The sequence below is a fragment of the Miniopterus natalensis genome, chromosome X (genome assembly GCF_054644295.1).
Source record: "Miniopterus natalensis isolate mMinNat1 chromosome X, mMinNat1.hap1, whole genome shotgun sequence".
NCBI classification, from domain to species: domain Eukaryota; kingdom Metazoa; phylum Chordata; class Mammalia; order Chiroptera; family Miniopteridae; genus Miniopterus; species Miniopterus natalensis.
In genome coordinates, this window is record NC_142103.1 from 63,637,571 (window position 1) to 63,653,583 (window position 16,013).

Sequence of the window (16,013 nt, forward strand, 5' to 3'; positions counted from 1 at the left end):
GAGGAATGGGGAGTGAATGCTAATGAGTATGGGGTTTCTTTATGGGTTAATGAAAATATTCTAAAATAGATTACAAATGATGGTTGTACAAATTTATGAATATTCTTTAAAACCCCACTGAATTGTACACTTTAAGTGGTTGACTTATATGGTATGAACAATGTCTCAATAAAGCTGATAAAAATGTACTTTTAAAGTTAAACTGCACTCAGAGATTTTTCACATAAACCTATTAATTATTCTTCAAAATAATTAGTTTCAATGGTGTATACTATTTCACCATATGATGTAGCAATTTACCATTCCTCTATTGTTAGATATTTAGTTTTGTTTTTAATTTTCTATTATAGTAAATTGATGATGAATACCTGTACAGATCTCTGATTATTCAATTAAAATGCATACTTAAAATAAAGTTATCAGATAAAATTGTAAGAAAATTTTGAGGTTTTTATGTTGCCAAACTGCCATAAAAAATGACCTGTGAATTTCACCTTACATCAGTAGTATCTAACAGCACCTATTCTCCTTTGGCAAGATGTCTGTGGAGTAGGTATGAGCTATACTTATGTCCTCCTGAAGCCAACCTGGATTTAAAACTAAATTATAGAGCAATCAACCTGAATAACCCACTGAAGCCACATGGAGACTGGTAAAGGGTGCAGATCTGGAAAGGGTTGGCTTTCACACCCATGTGTGGTGGTTGAGAATGTGGAAAGATATCCAGGATGTAAAAGTTCCCTCTGAAGAGTATAGGGGTCAACCCCATGCTGGGATTTCCAACCCAGAGCACCAGAGCTGGGAAGAGGAACCTGAATATTATCTGGCAATGAAAGTCAGTGGGGACTCTGTCCACCTGGAAGAGGAGGGAATCTGCTATAAACCCAGGTGCCCTCTTAAAGGGCCAGTGCACAGGATATTGCTCTTAGACATTCACCCAGGGCTCTGGTAGAGGGAAGGTGACTCAGTGAATACAGGAGTCATACAGAGAAGACCTGGGTGGTGTGGCCCTGAGGAGATATCTGGAGGATCAGCCACCAAGATCCTTGTGCTGAGTTTCTATCCCATACCACCCTCAGACACCATCTTCCCATGGTTGAGCACTCCTATTCTTACAAGACCAGCCTGGAAAGTGCACTAGCTTAACTCTCCTACTACTGGCAACATTAACCTGCTTACCTAGAGTCCTACAGAAAGGACTGATGGCTGCATTCAATAGTATCTTTGGTGTGCTTTTATTCTGGGGAAGATCTTGGCAGAGACTCACACAGTCATTGAGCAGTGTAACTTTGGAATGGTGGCCATTCTTCATACACACAGCTAGTGTCTGACCCCCAAACCTGGTGATTCTTTTGGCCTGTTCTTCCATCTCCCAGTGGCTCTGCCCAGTTGAGCTCAGTATCGCATAGGGATTGGAGTGTTGTTCAGACCTGTGACGTTCAGAGCAGTTCTCCCTCTGAAGCACTTGTCCAGGATTCAGAGAGGCACAGGGTTGTGCAGCTATGGCCAGGAGGTCCATTCTTACCCACAGCCACGGCCTCGATTCCAAAGAATATATGCATCCTTATGTACATTACAGCACTATTTACAATATTCAAGATTTGGAGGCAGCTCAAATGCTCATCAGTAGATTAGTAGATTAAAATGCTGTGGTACATTTACATAAGGGATACTCAGCCATAAAAAGGAATGAAATCTTACATTTTTTGACAACATGGTTGGACCTAGAGGGTATTATGTTAAGTGAAATAAGCCAGCCAGAGAAAGACAAATAATATATGGTTTTACTTATATGTGGAATCTAATGAACAAAATAAACAAACAAAATAGAAACAAAATCGTTAATACAGAGAACAGACTGACAGCTGTCTGAGGGGGGTTTGGGAAGCTCTATGAAATAAGGGATTAAGCAAAAAACAAAAACACAACTCATAGAGACAGACATTAGTATGGTGATTGCCAGAGAAAAAGGGTAGTGGGGGCAGGTAGAGGAAGGTAAATGTGGGATAAATGATGACTTAAGGAAATTAGACTTTGGGTGGTGAACACCCAATGATGTATTATTGATGATGTATTATAGAACTGTACACCTGAAACCTACATAATTTTATTAACCAATGTAACTTTAATAAATTCAGTGAAAATTTTAAAAAGTGCACTTGTTTTCCATATATCCTAGCCAACACTAGGTATACTCTAATTTATACAAATTGGTTGCTTCAACAGACAAATTTTATATTTTAGATTATTTTAACTTGTATTTTTCTAATGCAGTTAAACAATTTTTATGTTTATTTTTCATTTTAAATTTTAGCTTGTCAACTGTACCTTTTCCCATTTTCTAACTGTTGTGTTTATCTTTTTCTTTTTTTTCTTTTTTTTACTGATTTCCAAGATCTTGGTAAATTAAAGATGTTAAATTTTTTTCTTAAATGTTTTTATTTTTTAAAAAATATATATCTTTATTGATTTCAGAGAGAGGAAGGGAGAGGGAGAGAGAGAGAGAGATAAAAACATCAATGATGAGAGCTATTGACCGGTTGCCTCCTGCAGGCCTCCTACTGGGGATAGAGCCCACAACCTGGGCATGTGCAGGAATCAAACTGCAATCTCTTGGTTCATTGGTCAATGCTCAACCACTGAGCTACATAGGCCAAGCAAGGACGCTGAATTTTGTTTTATATATTTTGCAAATATTTCTCCAAGTTTTTCTTTTTCTTTTGAAAAAAATATAATGTAGAATCAGTGTTTTCTGTGTAAAAATTATGACAATTTTTTTATATATAAAAATTTGAGACAAAATTAAAATATGTTTATGTTTGTTAATTCTAAGTTGTAAATAGTTGGGTATTCACTTTATCCTTTATCTTTTAATTTTTAAAACTTTTAATAATGAAGCAAACAAAAACATGTATAAAGTATCTAATAGTTTGGACATATATAACTGATTCAACCATTCTTTTATTGATGGACATTTAGGTTGTTTTCTATTTTGAGCCTTTATAAATATCACCATAATAATTATCTATATACATTAAAAATTCATCATACCTTGATAAGTTTTTAAATTATTCCCCCACCCTTCCTCCTATGTTCCCAAACACTTTTCCATTATTAGCAAAACAAGACTGTTGTTTGCACAAAATTAATCAGTTAACTTATTTTAACAGAGTGCTTTGGGAAAAGCATTGCTTAAAAGCAATTTTACTTATCAAGGAAATCATATCAAGAATTTATTTTATGATTTAACATTCACTCAAGATGTTCTGAAAAAAGTTACATGGTAATACAAGTTTGGGTAAACTTATTCACTTTTAGGGATTGACAAAGTTCCTTAGCATATTATAAGTCTTGATAAGTACTGCACTAAAGACAACATTCCATGATCTGCACATAATAAAATAAGTTTAGTCAAATAGTTTCAGAGGGCTACTATATCCTCCTCTTGGAGAGTCACACGACTCATTTATATAATAAAAATCTTGAGAATCCCTATGGTAAAGACAACCCTCTAATTTTGCTTATACAGGATTTCCTAAATTTATTTCACCAGAGAATTTTAATCCTCTTACTAGCTGGGTAGGTGACTTAACATCTCTGGACTTCAGTTTTCTCATAAGTAAAATGGGAATAATAACATTCACTTCATAGAGTTGCTATGAGGATTAAATGAGATAATACATATGAAGTACATAGCAAAATTGCTTGCATATACAAGGTCTTATACAGTATCTATACTGGTACACAGCAGGGTTCTATAAGGGAAAAAAGTGAAGACCCAAGAGTCCACAAACAAATCAATAGGCTTTTGAATAATTACTAGTTTTTTCATGGGTATAAAATTAGAAGGCTTATCAGATCAGAGCTTTGAACTCCATGGTATTTCTATCACTAAAATTCTCCATTTAATGCTGAATCACACTAGGTTATTTACCTGTGAATGTTGCAAAGAGAAGGCTGTTTAGCTTTTCACTGGACGAAAGAGAATCCCATGTGTAAGGCTGCCTGCCACTGGTGAACAATTTAGTAGCATTTTGGGAGAACTGGAGTGCAGGGATGGTGCTTTTTGCCTGTGAGTGGATAAGAGTAGGTTGTTAACTGACATAATGGAGTCAGGCAAAAAGAACCTATTCATAATCTATATCATTTTAGAAGCCTGGAATGCACCAGGACAAGATTTATAATACATAATATGAAAGCAGATTACCTGAATGGGATGTTTGGCTGTTTCTGGATACCTTGGGGGTCTTTTAGCACAAGTGAATAGTGTGAGTTTACAGGAAATAAGGCCATCTTTTTCAGTACATTAAACAGGGAAGTTATGTCTAAAAAGTCTACTTATGTGAATAATACAAGAGTGAAGAATTTATCTTGTTCACCAGGGTGAAAATGTACTCCTTTGCCTTTATGTGCCTCCCTTAGAATACTGACCTGTCTTAGAGATGCAGGAAATGCACAAACTGCTATGTTTCTGTTTCCTCCGCAAGAGATGATGAACCTTCTGGATAATCTGTAAGGTTGAAAAGTGAAGGTAATCAAATGTCCCTTTCTCTTATATGGGTGGATATTTATTCACTGGAATATTTCCTTCTTTTTCAGTCCTTAGAGGCAGCAGACATCTGCAAATCTTTAGACTTGTATGCTATACTGAAGCATTCATAACCAGCCTAGACATTCACATTCCAAGAGTAGTCAGCCTGCTGTACTATGAACTAAGATTCTTTTATTTATCAGCATTATCTGATCTATCATAGTGGCTGGTATTTGACTTAAATAGCTGTGATGACAGCTCAACATCATATGACTTTATACGGAATATTTTGGGTCTCATTACTCACAAAATTACCCTGTCTTGCTCTTATTTTACTTGACATAATTACGATAGCTATTATAGTACTTTAGGTGTTGGTGTGTTTCTAAAAAGGAATGATGTATCTAGAAAATAAGAGGCTTTTGTATTAACAACCAACCTCATTTATAGTACATACAAATGGTTTTTTTTCCCAACCTCCAGGCTTTTGGGTGAGCAAAGTGCACTCTGAATCAGCTTGCTTAATGTGCAGATAGTCATTTTCTCTATATGCCCTGCATAAAAATATACTTGACATTTTAAAAAGTTGACAGTTCTTGACCCTTACAGTTTCTGCTTAGTACATTCTACTTTATGAAATCAATGTGCCATTCAGAGTGCTCCCATATGTGTGAGGTCTGAATTCCAGAAAACAGAGAGGCCAACCAAGTTAGGTTACCCTTGCCACAGTTAACTAGGTAGATTCCAGAGACAAGGCTGCTTTCTTCCAGCAAGAGTGAAAAAGTTAAAGTGGCTCTGAGAATGTTTTTCGAATCAAGGCTTCATGGTGGGTACAGCATTATCTTGTCTGGAATCTCAGACTTAGGGTATTCTTGTCCTTAAGTCTGAACAGAAAGTAGCTATATTGGACCAGCTCTTCAGTGAAAGACAAAGAATAACTCATGTTTGTCAAATAACTGTGAATCACTTGGCATATAATAGTCATCCAACAAATTTTAGTTGTACTCTTGGAATCAAACAACCATCTATGTGCAACCTTACTTTGCTAAGGATGCAGAAAATAATGAAATGAAGGTGATAATATCTCTAACCTCAAGGAATTCCTATCCAGTTCCTTACCATCCAAACTTTTTGTTGGAGCCAGTTACTTCTTTCATCACACAGCTTGGGGTCTTGTGTATTACTCATAATTTTCCTTGTACCTTCTTCCTCTTCATTCCTTTCCACAAATCTAAATCCTATATAATCTTTAAGACCCAAACTGTAATTTCTCTGTAAAGCCTTTCCTACCAGCTCAGCCTACAGGACTCACTCTCCTTTGAATTCCTATAGCACAAACTTTATGGTTCTACTCATTCGGTCAAACATCATATCCTGTATTGTGTTTTGTCAGGCAACTTTTCATGTATGTGTTTTATCTCCATAAACAGATTTAACAAATGTTAGTCTCTCCCTCTCACCTCTCCTTTTTCTATATATTTTTCGTTAACGAGTCAGACATGCTCCCCCAGAGTGGTATTGCCTCCTATATGTAGGAATGAGAGAAAATAACCTTGTGGAAAAGAACCATGCACCTAATCATTCCAAATATGTAATCATAAGTATATTATTCATGGGAAGGTCAGGTTGGTAAGGAGTTAGTATAGGCCTATGTATTTTGAATTCCTATATAGAAAGCTGGTAAGGAATTGACTGAGACTAAGGATTCTTCCATAGTTGGACCCACCTATCACCACTATGCATGGGAACAAATAAGGTCCATTTGGTTCCCTTGAAGAAATGTATTCTTTGAGGTATAAAGCATGAATTTAACTTAGAACCTTGCCTAAGTCCTGTGGTAGTGTCTTAATTTTCCTTAGGCATAATCACAGAGGTTTGGTTAGGCTCCCCAAAACTAAGTGATAAGGTAATTTTTTCTTCAAGCAAGGTTCAATGGTTGTCTGACTGAGAGATGTTTGCACAGAATGCTTTTAAACAACAAAGCTCTTGATTTGAAAGGCTTCTTATCTCAGAAACAGTGCTCTTATATACAGGATGTAGTTGGAAAGTTTGAGTTCTAATGAAGAGACAAGCTCATCAATCCTCTAAAAGATCTAAGGATTAGAGCAATCTGTCATAGGATGGAAGTGTGCTTTGATAGGAGTATCATTTCATTGTCTTCCTAAAACAACATTTTCTTCATATCATTCTCCTTCTCAAAAACCATCAGTAGTTCCTTATCATTCATAAAGTTCTTTGTCTTATATCTAAGGATCTAGATATAAAGATATAAGGATCTTGATATGACACCAATCTACTTGCTGAATTAATCAAGCAATCATCTTCTATAATGCAAGCCTATTTTACAAGGGTTGCAAAGAATACTGAAATAAAGGTGAGAAGGTCTCTGACGTTGAGTTCCCATCCATCTCCTGTCGTTTAAACTCCAGGCTACATTTTTCATATTCCTCTTATTTAGCTTGGAGGTTTATGCATCACAATCTCTGACCTTCCTTGTACCTTCTGCCTCTTCATTTCTTGCCACCACTCCAAATACTATGTAAAACTTAAGGCCACAGTTCTACTTCCTCTGTAAAGCCTTTTCTGACTAGCCCAGCCCATAGGAATCACACTCTGCTTTGAATTCTTATAGCACAAACTATGGTTCTATTTATTTGGTGAATAACACATCTTGTACTGTGTTTTGTTAGGCAACTTTTCATGTATGTGTCTTATCTCCACAAATAAATGTAAGACCCTTGTATTTAGAAAAATATTGCATAACTCCCTGTACGGGTTCAATGTTATACCTTTAATAAATATGATCTCAACAAATACTAGTTTATTTCTTATGTTATTTTTTCTAAAGGATTATTTACCATCGCAGTAGAAAATACCAAATTGAAAATAAATCAGAAACCCCTTCTCCCTTGAACTAATGGTCTGAAACCAAAATGTTTTGTATTTGCTCAAGCAAAGGAGTAGGAAATTAGGGTATATTTAAGACCCATAATATGCTAGAGTGTGAAGTCAATATTTTTCTGGATAAGTGCCCAGCATTTGACAAAAATGAGATTCATTCTTCTGAGATTCATTATTCTAAGCTGGGCTTTAACACCAAAACTGGTATTAGCAAGTGCAAGCAAATTTTTGTTTTCTATTATTGAGACTTTTTACTTGATAAAAGTACTTCTTTGGGGATATGTTCTATTAAGGTTATCAAAATAAAATAAAGAGTTGATTTTCAGTCTCATTACCTGGAGCTAGAAAGCAATTTAGTTTAGTTAAGGAACGCTCATTTCCCCCCCTGCTGAATTCTTTAAAAATGTTGTTCTTGTCACATTGCATTGATATAGAGTAACTGGAATAGATTGTGCATAATTATTCTGTACGTTACAACTTGATCCTGACCTGGAGCCACTTGCTTCTTTTTATTATTATTATTATTATTTATTTATCTTTAAAATATTACAGATGTTCGTTTTTTTTCCCCAGCGACCCATTGTCCGTGTCCTTCAGTTGTGCATATATGCAAATGAATTCTTTGGTTAACCTACCCCCCTCCACTCACCCGCCTTACCCCATCCCTCTGAGATTCGTTAGTCTGATCCATCCTTCCATGTCACTAAATCTATTCTGTTCATCAGTTTATTAAGTTCTTTAGATACCACATGTAAGTGAGATGATGTGATGTTTGTCTTTCTCTGCCTGGCTGATTTAGCTTAGCATAGTATTCTCCAGGTCCATCCATACTGTCCCAAAGGGTACGAGATCCTTCTTTTTTACAGCTGCATAGTATTCCATGGTGTATATGTACCCTAGCTTTTTTATCCACTCATCTACTGATAGGCACTTGGGCTGCTTCCAGATCTTAGCTATTGTAAACTGTGCTGGTATGAACATAGGGGTGCATATATTCTATCTGATTAGTGTTTCAGGATACATAGGATATATTCCTAGAAGTGGGATCACTGGGTCAAAAGGCAGCTTGATTTTAAAGTTTTTGAGGAACCTCCACACTGTTTTCCATGGTGGTTGCACCAGGCTGCATGACCACCAGCAGTGTACTAGGGTTCCCGTTTCTCCACATCCTCACCCACACATGTCATTTGTTGATTTGTTGATGGTAGCCATTCTGACAGGTGTGAAGTGATACCTCATTGTGGTTTTAATTTGCATCTCTCTGATGATTAGCAACGTTGAGCATTTTCTCATGTGTCTTTTGGCCATCTGTATGTCCTCTTTGGAGAAGTGTCTATTCAGATCCTTTGCTTATTTCTTAATTGGGTTTTCTTCCTCTTGCTAAGTAGTATGAGTTCTTTGTACACTTTGGAAATTAGCCCTTTATCAGATACATCTTTGACAAATATGTTTTCCCAGACTGTGGGGTTCCTTTTTATTTTGAGGCTGTTTTCGTTTGCTGTGCAGAAGCTTTTTAGTTTGATGTAGTCCCATATGTTTATTTTTTCCTTTGTTTCTCTTGCCCTAGGAGATGTCTCAGTGAAAAGTCCACTACGTGGGATGTCTGTGACTTTACTGCCTATGTTTTCTTCCAGGATTTTTATGGTTTCATGACTTACATTTAAGCCTTTTATCCATCTTGAGTTTATTTTTGTGTATGCTGAGAGTTGGTGGTTTAATTCCATTTAAAAAAAAATTTTTTTTTTATATAGCTGTTCAATTTCCCCAGCACCATGTATTGAAGAGACTGTCTTTACCCCATTGTACGTTCTTGCTACTTTTTTCAAATATTAACTGACCATAATGGCGTGGGTCTATTTCTGGGGTCTCTGTTCTGTTCCATTGATCTATATGTCTGTTCTTATACCAATACCAGGCTGTTTTGATTACAATGGTTTTATAGTACAGTTTGATATCCAGTAAAGTGATACCTCCCACTCTGTTCATTTTTCTCAAGATGGCTGCAGCTATTTGGGGTCTTTTTTCATTTCATATAAATTTTCTAAATGTTTGTGCTAGATCTGTGAAATATGCTGTTGGTATTTTAATAGGAATTGCATTGAATTTATAAATTGCTTTGGGTAGTATGGACATTTTAATATTAATTCTTTCAGTCCATGAGCATGTTATATTCTTCCACTTGTTTATATTTTCCTCTATTTCTTTTTTCAGTGTCCTTTAGTTTTCTGAGTTCAGGTTTTTTACATCTTTAGTTAAGTTTACTCTTAGGTATCTTATTTTTCTAGTTGCAACGGTAAGTGGTATTGTTTTTTTAGTTTCTCTCTCTGAAAGTTCATTGTTGGTGTATAAGAATGCCATTGATTTCCGGATGTTGATTTTGTATCCAGCTACCTTGCCAAATTCGTTTATCAAACCTAGTAGTACTTTGAAGGAGTAGTTAGGGTTTTCTATGTACAATATCATGTCATCTGAAAATAATGACAGTTTTACTTCCTCCTTACCTTTTGGATACCTTTTATGTTTTCTTCCTCTTTCATGGCTGTGGCAAGGGCTTCCAGTACTATGTTGAATAAGAGTGGTGAAAGTGGACATACTTTTTTTGTTCTTGTTTTCAAGGGAAATGGTGGTAGTTTTTGACCACTGAGTATGATGGTGGCTGTTGATTTGTCATATATGGCCTTTATTATGTTGAGGTGTGCTCCCTCTCTTCCCACTTTGCTGAGATTTTGTATCAGAAATGGGTGCTGGATTTTGTCAAATGCTTTTTCTGCATCTATTGATATGATCATATGAATTTTGTCCTTCATTTTGTTTATGTGATGTATCACATTTATTGATTTGCAGATGTTATACTAGGCTGCATCCCCGAAATAAATCCCACTTGGTCATGGTGTAAGATCTTTTTAAAGTATTGCTGGATCCAGTTTGCTAGTATTTTAGTGAGGATTTTAGCATGAATGTTCATCAGTGATATTGGCCTGTAATTTTCATTTTTGTAGTGTCTTTATCTGGGTTTGGGATTAGGATGATGGTGGACACATCATAAGTGTTTGGGACACTTCCCTCCTCTTGAATTTTCTGGAATAGTTTCAACAGAATAAGTATTCATTTTTCTGTGAATGTTTGGTAAAACTCGTCTTTAAGTCCATCTGGACTAGGACTTTTGTTTGCTGGAAGTTTTTTGATTACTGCTTCAATTTCATTAGTTGTTAAAGGCCTATTAAGGTTTTCTCCCTCTTCTTGATTCAGCTTTGGAAGATTGTATGCTTCTAGGAACTTGTCCATTTCACTCATGTTGTCCAGTTTGTTGGTATACAGTTGCTCCTAGTATTTTCTTACAATCCTATGTATGGATTTTGTTGAATGTTTTTTCTGCATCTATTGATATGATCATATGAATTTTGTCCTTCATTTTGTTTATGTGATGTATCACTATTGATTTGCAGATGTTATACTAGGCTTGCATCTCCGAAATAAATCCCACTTGGTCGTGGTGTAAGATCTTTTTAAAGTATTGCTGGATCCAGTTTGCTAGTATTTTAGTGAGGATTTTAGCATGAATGTTCATCAGGGATCCTGTAATTTTCATTTACAATCCTTTCCTGTTGGGTCAGTTGTTACATCACCTCTTTCATTTCTGATTTTATTTATTTGGGTTCTCTGTCTTTGTTTCTTAGTGAGTATGGCTAAAGGTGCATCAATCTTATTTATCTTTTCAAACAACCAATTCTTGTTTCATTGATTTTTTGTATAGTCTTTTTTTTAATCTCTATGTCATTAATTTCTGCTTTGATCTTTATTATTTCCTTCCTTTTCTTCCTTGGGGGTTTTCTTGCTGTTCTTGTTCTACTTCTTTTAGTTGTCGTGTTAGATGATTTAGTAGAGCTTCTTCTTGTTTCTTGAGGTATGCCTGTAATGCTATGAACTTTACTCTCAGGATTGCTTTCCCTGGGTCCCATAGTATTTGGGTTGTTGTCTGTTTCTTTTTTTTTTTTCCCAAGAAGTGCTTGATTTGTTTCTTGATCTCATTGGTAACACATTCATTGTTTAATACTCTTTGTTAGCCTCCATGTGTTTGAATATTTTTGAGTTTTTTTTATAGTAGTTGATTTCTAGTTTCATGACATTGTGACTCGACAAGATGCATGATATGATTTCTATCTTCTTGAGTTTGTAGAGGCTTGCCCTGTTACCTAACACGTGGTCTATTTTTGAGAATATGCCATGTGCACTTGAGAAGAATGTGTATTCTTCTGCTTTCGGATGAAATGTTCTGTAAATGTCAATTAAACCCATTAGGTCTAATGTGTCACTTAAGGTCTGTGTTTCCCTGGTGATTTTGTGTCTTGATGATATGTCCAATGCTGACAGTGGAGTGTTATCATCCCCCACTATGACTGTATTGCTGTCATTCTCTCCCTTAAAGTCCACCAGGAAGTTTTTTATATATTTAGTTGCTCCAATATTGGGTGCATAATTGTTTATAAGGGTTATTTCCTCCTGTTGGATTGATCCCTTTAGTATTATGTAGTGACCATCTTTGTCTCTTGTTATGGTCTTTATTTTCATGTCTATTTTGTCAGAAATAAGTATTTCTACTCCAGCTTTTTATCCCTTTCCATTTCATTTAGTATTTTATTCCATCCCTTCATTTTTCAGCCTATGTGAATCTTTTGCTCTCAGGTGGGTCTCTTGTAGATAGCATATATTTGGATCCTGTGTTCCTATCCATTCAGCTTTTGATTGGGCCATTTATTCCATTTACATTTAAGGTTACTATTGAAACATATTTATTTACTGCCATTTTGCCCCTTTATGCTGATGTACCTTTTTCTCATTATTTCTTCTTTTTCTTAGAGCAGTCTTTTTAGCTTTTCTTGCATTGCTGGTTTGGTGGTACTGACCTACTTTAGATGTTTTTTGTTTGGTAAGCTCTTTATTTCATCCTCAATTTTAAGTGATAGGCTTGCTGGTTAAAACAATCTTGGTTGCATGTTCTTGCTTTTCATTACTTTGATAACTTCATGCCACTCACTTCTGGCCTGAAGAGTTTCTGTTGAGAGATCTGATGTCAGCCTTATGGGGGTTCCCTTGTAGGTCACTGCTTGTCTCTCTCTCTCAGCCCTTAATATTCTCTCTTTGTCCTTGAAATCTGCCATTTTAATTATGATGTGTCTTGGAATGGGCCTCTTTGGGTCCCTCTTGTTTGGAACCCTCTGTGCTTCTTGAACTTGTGTGGCTTTTTCCTCCGCCAACATAGGGAAGTTTTGTGTAATTATTTCCTTCACCAAGCTCTCTATTCCTTGCTCTCTTTCCTCTCCCTCTGGCACTCCTATGATGTGAATGTTGTTTTGCTTCATGTTGTCCCAAAACTCCCTTTGACTGTCCTCAGGGTTTTTTTTTTTTTTTTTGCTGCTCTGATTGATTTTTGTCTACCTTGTCTTTTAAGTCACTTATTCTATCCTCTGCTTCATTGAGCCTGCTTTTAATTCCTTCCAGTGTATTGTTGAGATCAGATACAGCGTTCTTTATTTCTGTATGATTTTTGTATATGTTACATATCTTTTTCTTCATGTTTTCAATAAGTTCCTCCACTTTACCATCTACTGCCTTGTTCTTCTCATTAATTTCCTTGAACATCTTTATAATCATTACTCTGAACTCTGTTTCTGATAACTTGATTAACTTCATGTCATTGAAGTAGTTTCCTGGCAATTTTCCCTTTAATTTGGGAGTTCTCTGTCCCTCCATTTTGGTGGCTCTTATTATTTGTATCTATGTACTAGATATATTTGCTGTCTCCCAGTCTTATGGGGAGGGATTATGTAGTGTGAGTCCAGTAGAGCACAAAGGTGTGTTTTCCTTATTCTTCTGAGCTCTTCAGTCTAGGCGTGTCCCTTTTGTGGGTTCTTTGAGTTCTCCTATTGTGGTTTGGTCTAGATTGTTGTTGACCAGTCTTTGGGAGGACTCTCCTCTCAGGTTGGCTAACTGTGCGTCTCAGCCCCAACCTCATCATGTAAACTGTTGTATGGGTGTTTGCAAGGCAGGGAAATTCACAACTAAACTTCCAGAAAATAAGGGGTATCTTACAAAATATCTTGACAATCTCAATAAAAACAACCCAAGTGAAATTAGGACTGGGAGAGTGAAGGGAGAACATAAATTCTAGAGAAGGAAAAAAAGGTAAAGAAAGAAAGATAGAAAGAAAAGTAAAGCTTAGAGAGAGAAAAATATGTTAATAGTGATGCAAATTTAGAAAATAATAATAAACTAAACTAAATTGTAAAAAGTAGAGAAGGTACTGGGAGATAAAAGAGGCAGAGAAAAGATTCTGAAAGAAAAGCCAACAAAAAATTATGGGAGAGAATAGGAATAGGATAATAGTTGAAAATGAAAATACAATAAAGAGAATTACAATCGAAAATACAATAAAGAGAACTACAATTGAACAAAAATACAGGAAGACAGAAAGAAGAAAAAAAAAGAAAGAAAAGAAGAAGAAAATGTTATGCCAATAGATCTAGAGGAGAGAAAGAGATAAAGCCAGGGCGGGGAGGTAATGCAATAAGAGATATGGAGGAAACTATAGAGAAAAGCAGTAAACTTGTTGGTTATAATGATAAAGTCCCAAGAATTAAGCATGGAATATCAAGAAAATCTTGATAGTAGAAGCAAGGATAAAACAAAGCAAAGTAAATATACAAAACTAAACAAAAAACAAAACAAAAAAAACACCCCAAAACAAGCTAAGCAAAACAAAATTCTTTAAACAAAAAAAAAATATTAAAAAAAATTTTTTTTTGAAGTATAAAATTTAAAAAGAAAAAATAATTTTTTTCCCCCCTTTCTCAAAATAAAAAAGTCAATGTGGTGAGTTTTTCCAGTCAGCTTATGTTGTTTGGAGATGTGGCTCACTCTTTTTTATGCTGACTTATTTTCTTCTAGGAGGTACTTGTGTATTAGCCAATGTGAGGAGCTGTCTAGGTTTGGCTTTGGTGTCCTTAGGTAGTTAGTTGGTCTGAGGCTCTTTGTGGGCCACCTCCTCTTTTCAGCTATTTTGCGACTTGCAGTTGCCTGGTCTTACTCCAGAGTCTTCTGTAGAGTCTTTAGAGTGCAGGATGGCTAGTGTAGGTCAGGATAACACTCCCCTTACTTAGAGGTTTTGTTGTCAAGCACTCACTGTGAGAAAGTTAGTCTCTGCTCCACAGCCAGCTCCTCTGTCTCTACCTTATCCTCCAATTCTAGTTCCCCATGCACTGGCCTGCTTCAGTGTCAGATTGACTTCAGTGTGTTCCCTTTTCTGTATGGGCAGGTTCAGCAGCCTGTGCTCTGTGGGTTGGATTAAAAAACATTCCAGTGAGCCTTTTGCCTGCCCAGCCCCCAGCAGGGTTTTCAGATTTTCCTCCAGATCCCAAACAACTGTCCCTTAGTGTCTTATTCTTGTAATGCCTTCCTGTGAGCTGTTCTCCTTTTCCCCTTGGGACTGTGCCCTGTGGGGGATGTCTGGGGCTTCAGTGAGTTGAAATAGCCCCTTTCCTGTTGGAGGCAGTGCTCCCAGGCTATAGGAGAGGCAGGTGTGCTCCACTCTTTCCTTCCCAGATCTGGTTGGCTGGTCGCACCAGGTGTGCACCTCAAACACTCTACTATGGAGACCCAAATCCCAGCTTCAGCTGGTCTCTCTGCCCAATGCAAGCCAGGAAGGTGGGAGCCAGTTCATTGATCAAAAACTCAAAAACACACAGAGCAACACACAAGTAGAGAATCCGCCCTGCAAGGTCCCACTACAGTATGCCAAGGCACCCAGCAGGAGGGACTCAATGTCAGCTCCTTGCAGCTCCCCTGCACCACTGAGCTCAGTGAAGCTGGGGCGGCTCGATGTGCGCCACCAGGGCTCCCCTCAGGGCTGGTCCAAAAATCCCAGACTCTCCCCACTGGGAGCTCAGGGTGGGAGGGCTCTCTTCCCCTTCCTCACACCACACATATTTAATGCTTTCTGGGGCTCAACACAATGCCTTAAAGGAAGGCAGAGGGCTCCTGTATGTGGCTCAACAGTGCAGACCTCTGGTCTCTTACTACTTGGGTGCCACATACTTTGGGACAGCCTTCCTATTGTCAGCATGCTGAGCATTAGACACTGGTCATGGCTGTCATTAGAAACTTTGTTTCACTAGGAAGGCACCATCCCCTCATGGCAGGCACACCGCTCCCTTGGGTCCCTCTTCCCTTGGTGCAGGGCATTCCTTCCCTTCTCCTCCACTTGTGGTTGGAGATCCCCCTTTTGGATGCTGGTCTGCACTCCCAAGGGGAGGGAACTTTGAAGCCCTCAAGCTTAGGGGTCCAGAGCCTAGCACAGGCTTCAGGGGGGACTCCCCCTTTCTACCTATCTCCTCTTTTACTAGATTTTATGATGTTTCTTCAGTGCTTCCTACTCAGTATGTCCACTCAGTTATGTTTCTCTGGTTTTTCCAAGCTGGTTACGTAGTATTTTAGGAGTAAATCGAGTCTGTAGCTTCTGCTTCTTCTCACAGTGCTGCCATCTCCCCCCTCCCCCGCTTGCTTGATTCTTAAAACAGGAAGATAG

At 37.2% G+C, this 16,013-nt stretch overlaps 1 protein-coding gene across 3 annotated transcripts in view; it reads right to left on the reverse strand.

The window, feature by feature from the left end:
• Positions 1–2,244: 2,244 nt before the first annotated feature.
• Positions 2,245–16,013, reverse strand: part of ZDHHC15 (zDHHC palmitoyltransferase 15) — a 166,394-nt gene continuing 152,625 nt past the window's right edge. For all 3 annotated transcript variants that reach the window (XM_087813659.1, XM_016203894.2, XM_087813658.1), the window contains 2 exons: positions 4,432–4,510; positions 2,245–4,070 (listed from right to left, as the gene is read on the reverse strand). In XM_087813659.1, the coding sequence (XP_087669785.1) occupies positions 4,464–4,510 (47 nt within the window). In that variant the 3' untranslated portion in view covers positions 2,245–4,070; positions 4,432–4,463. The remainder of the gene's footprint in view (positions 4,071–4,431; positions 4,511–16,013) is intronic.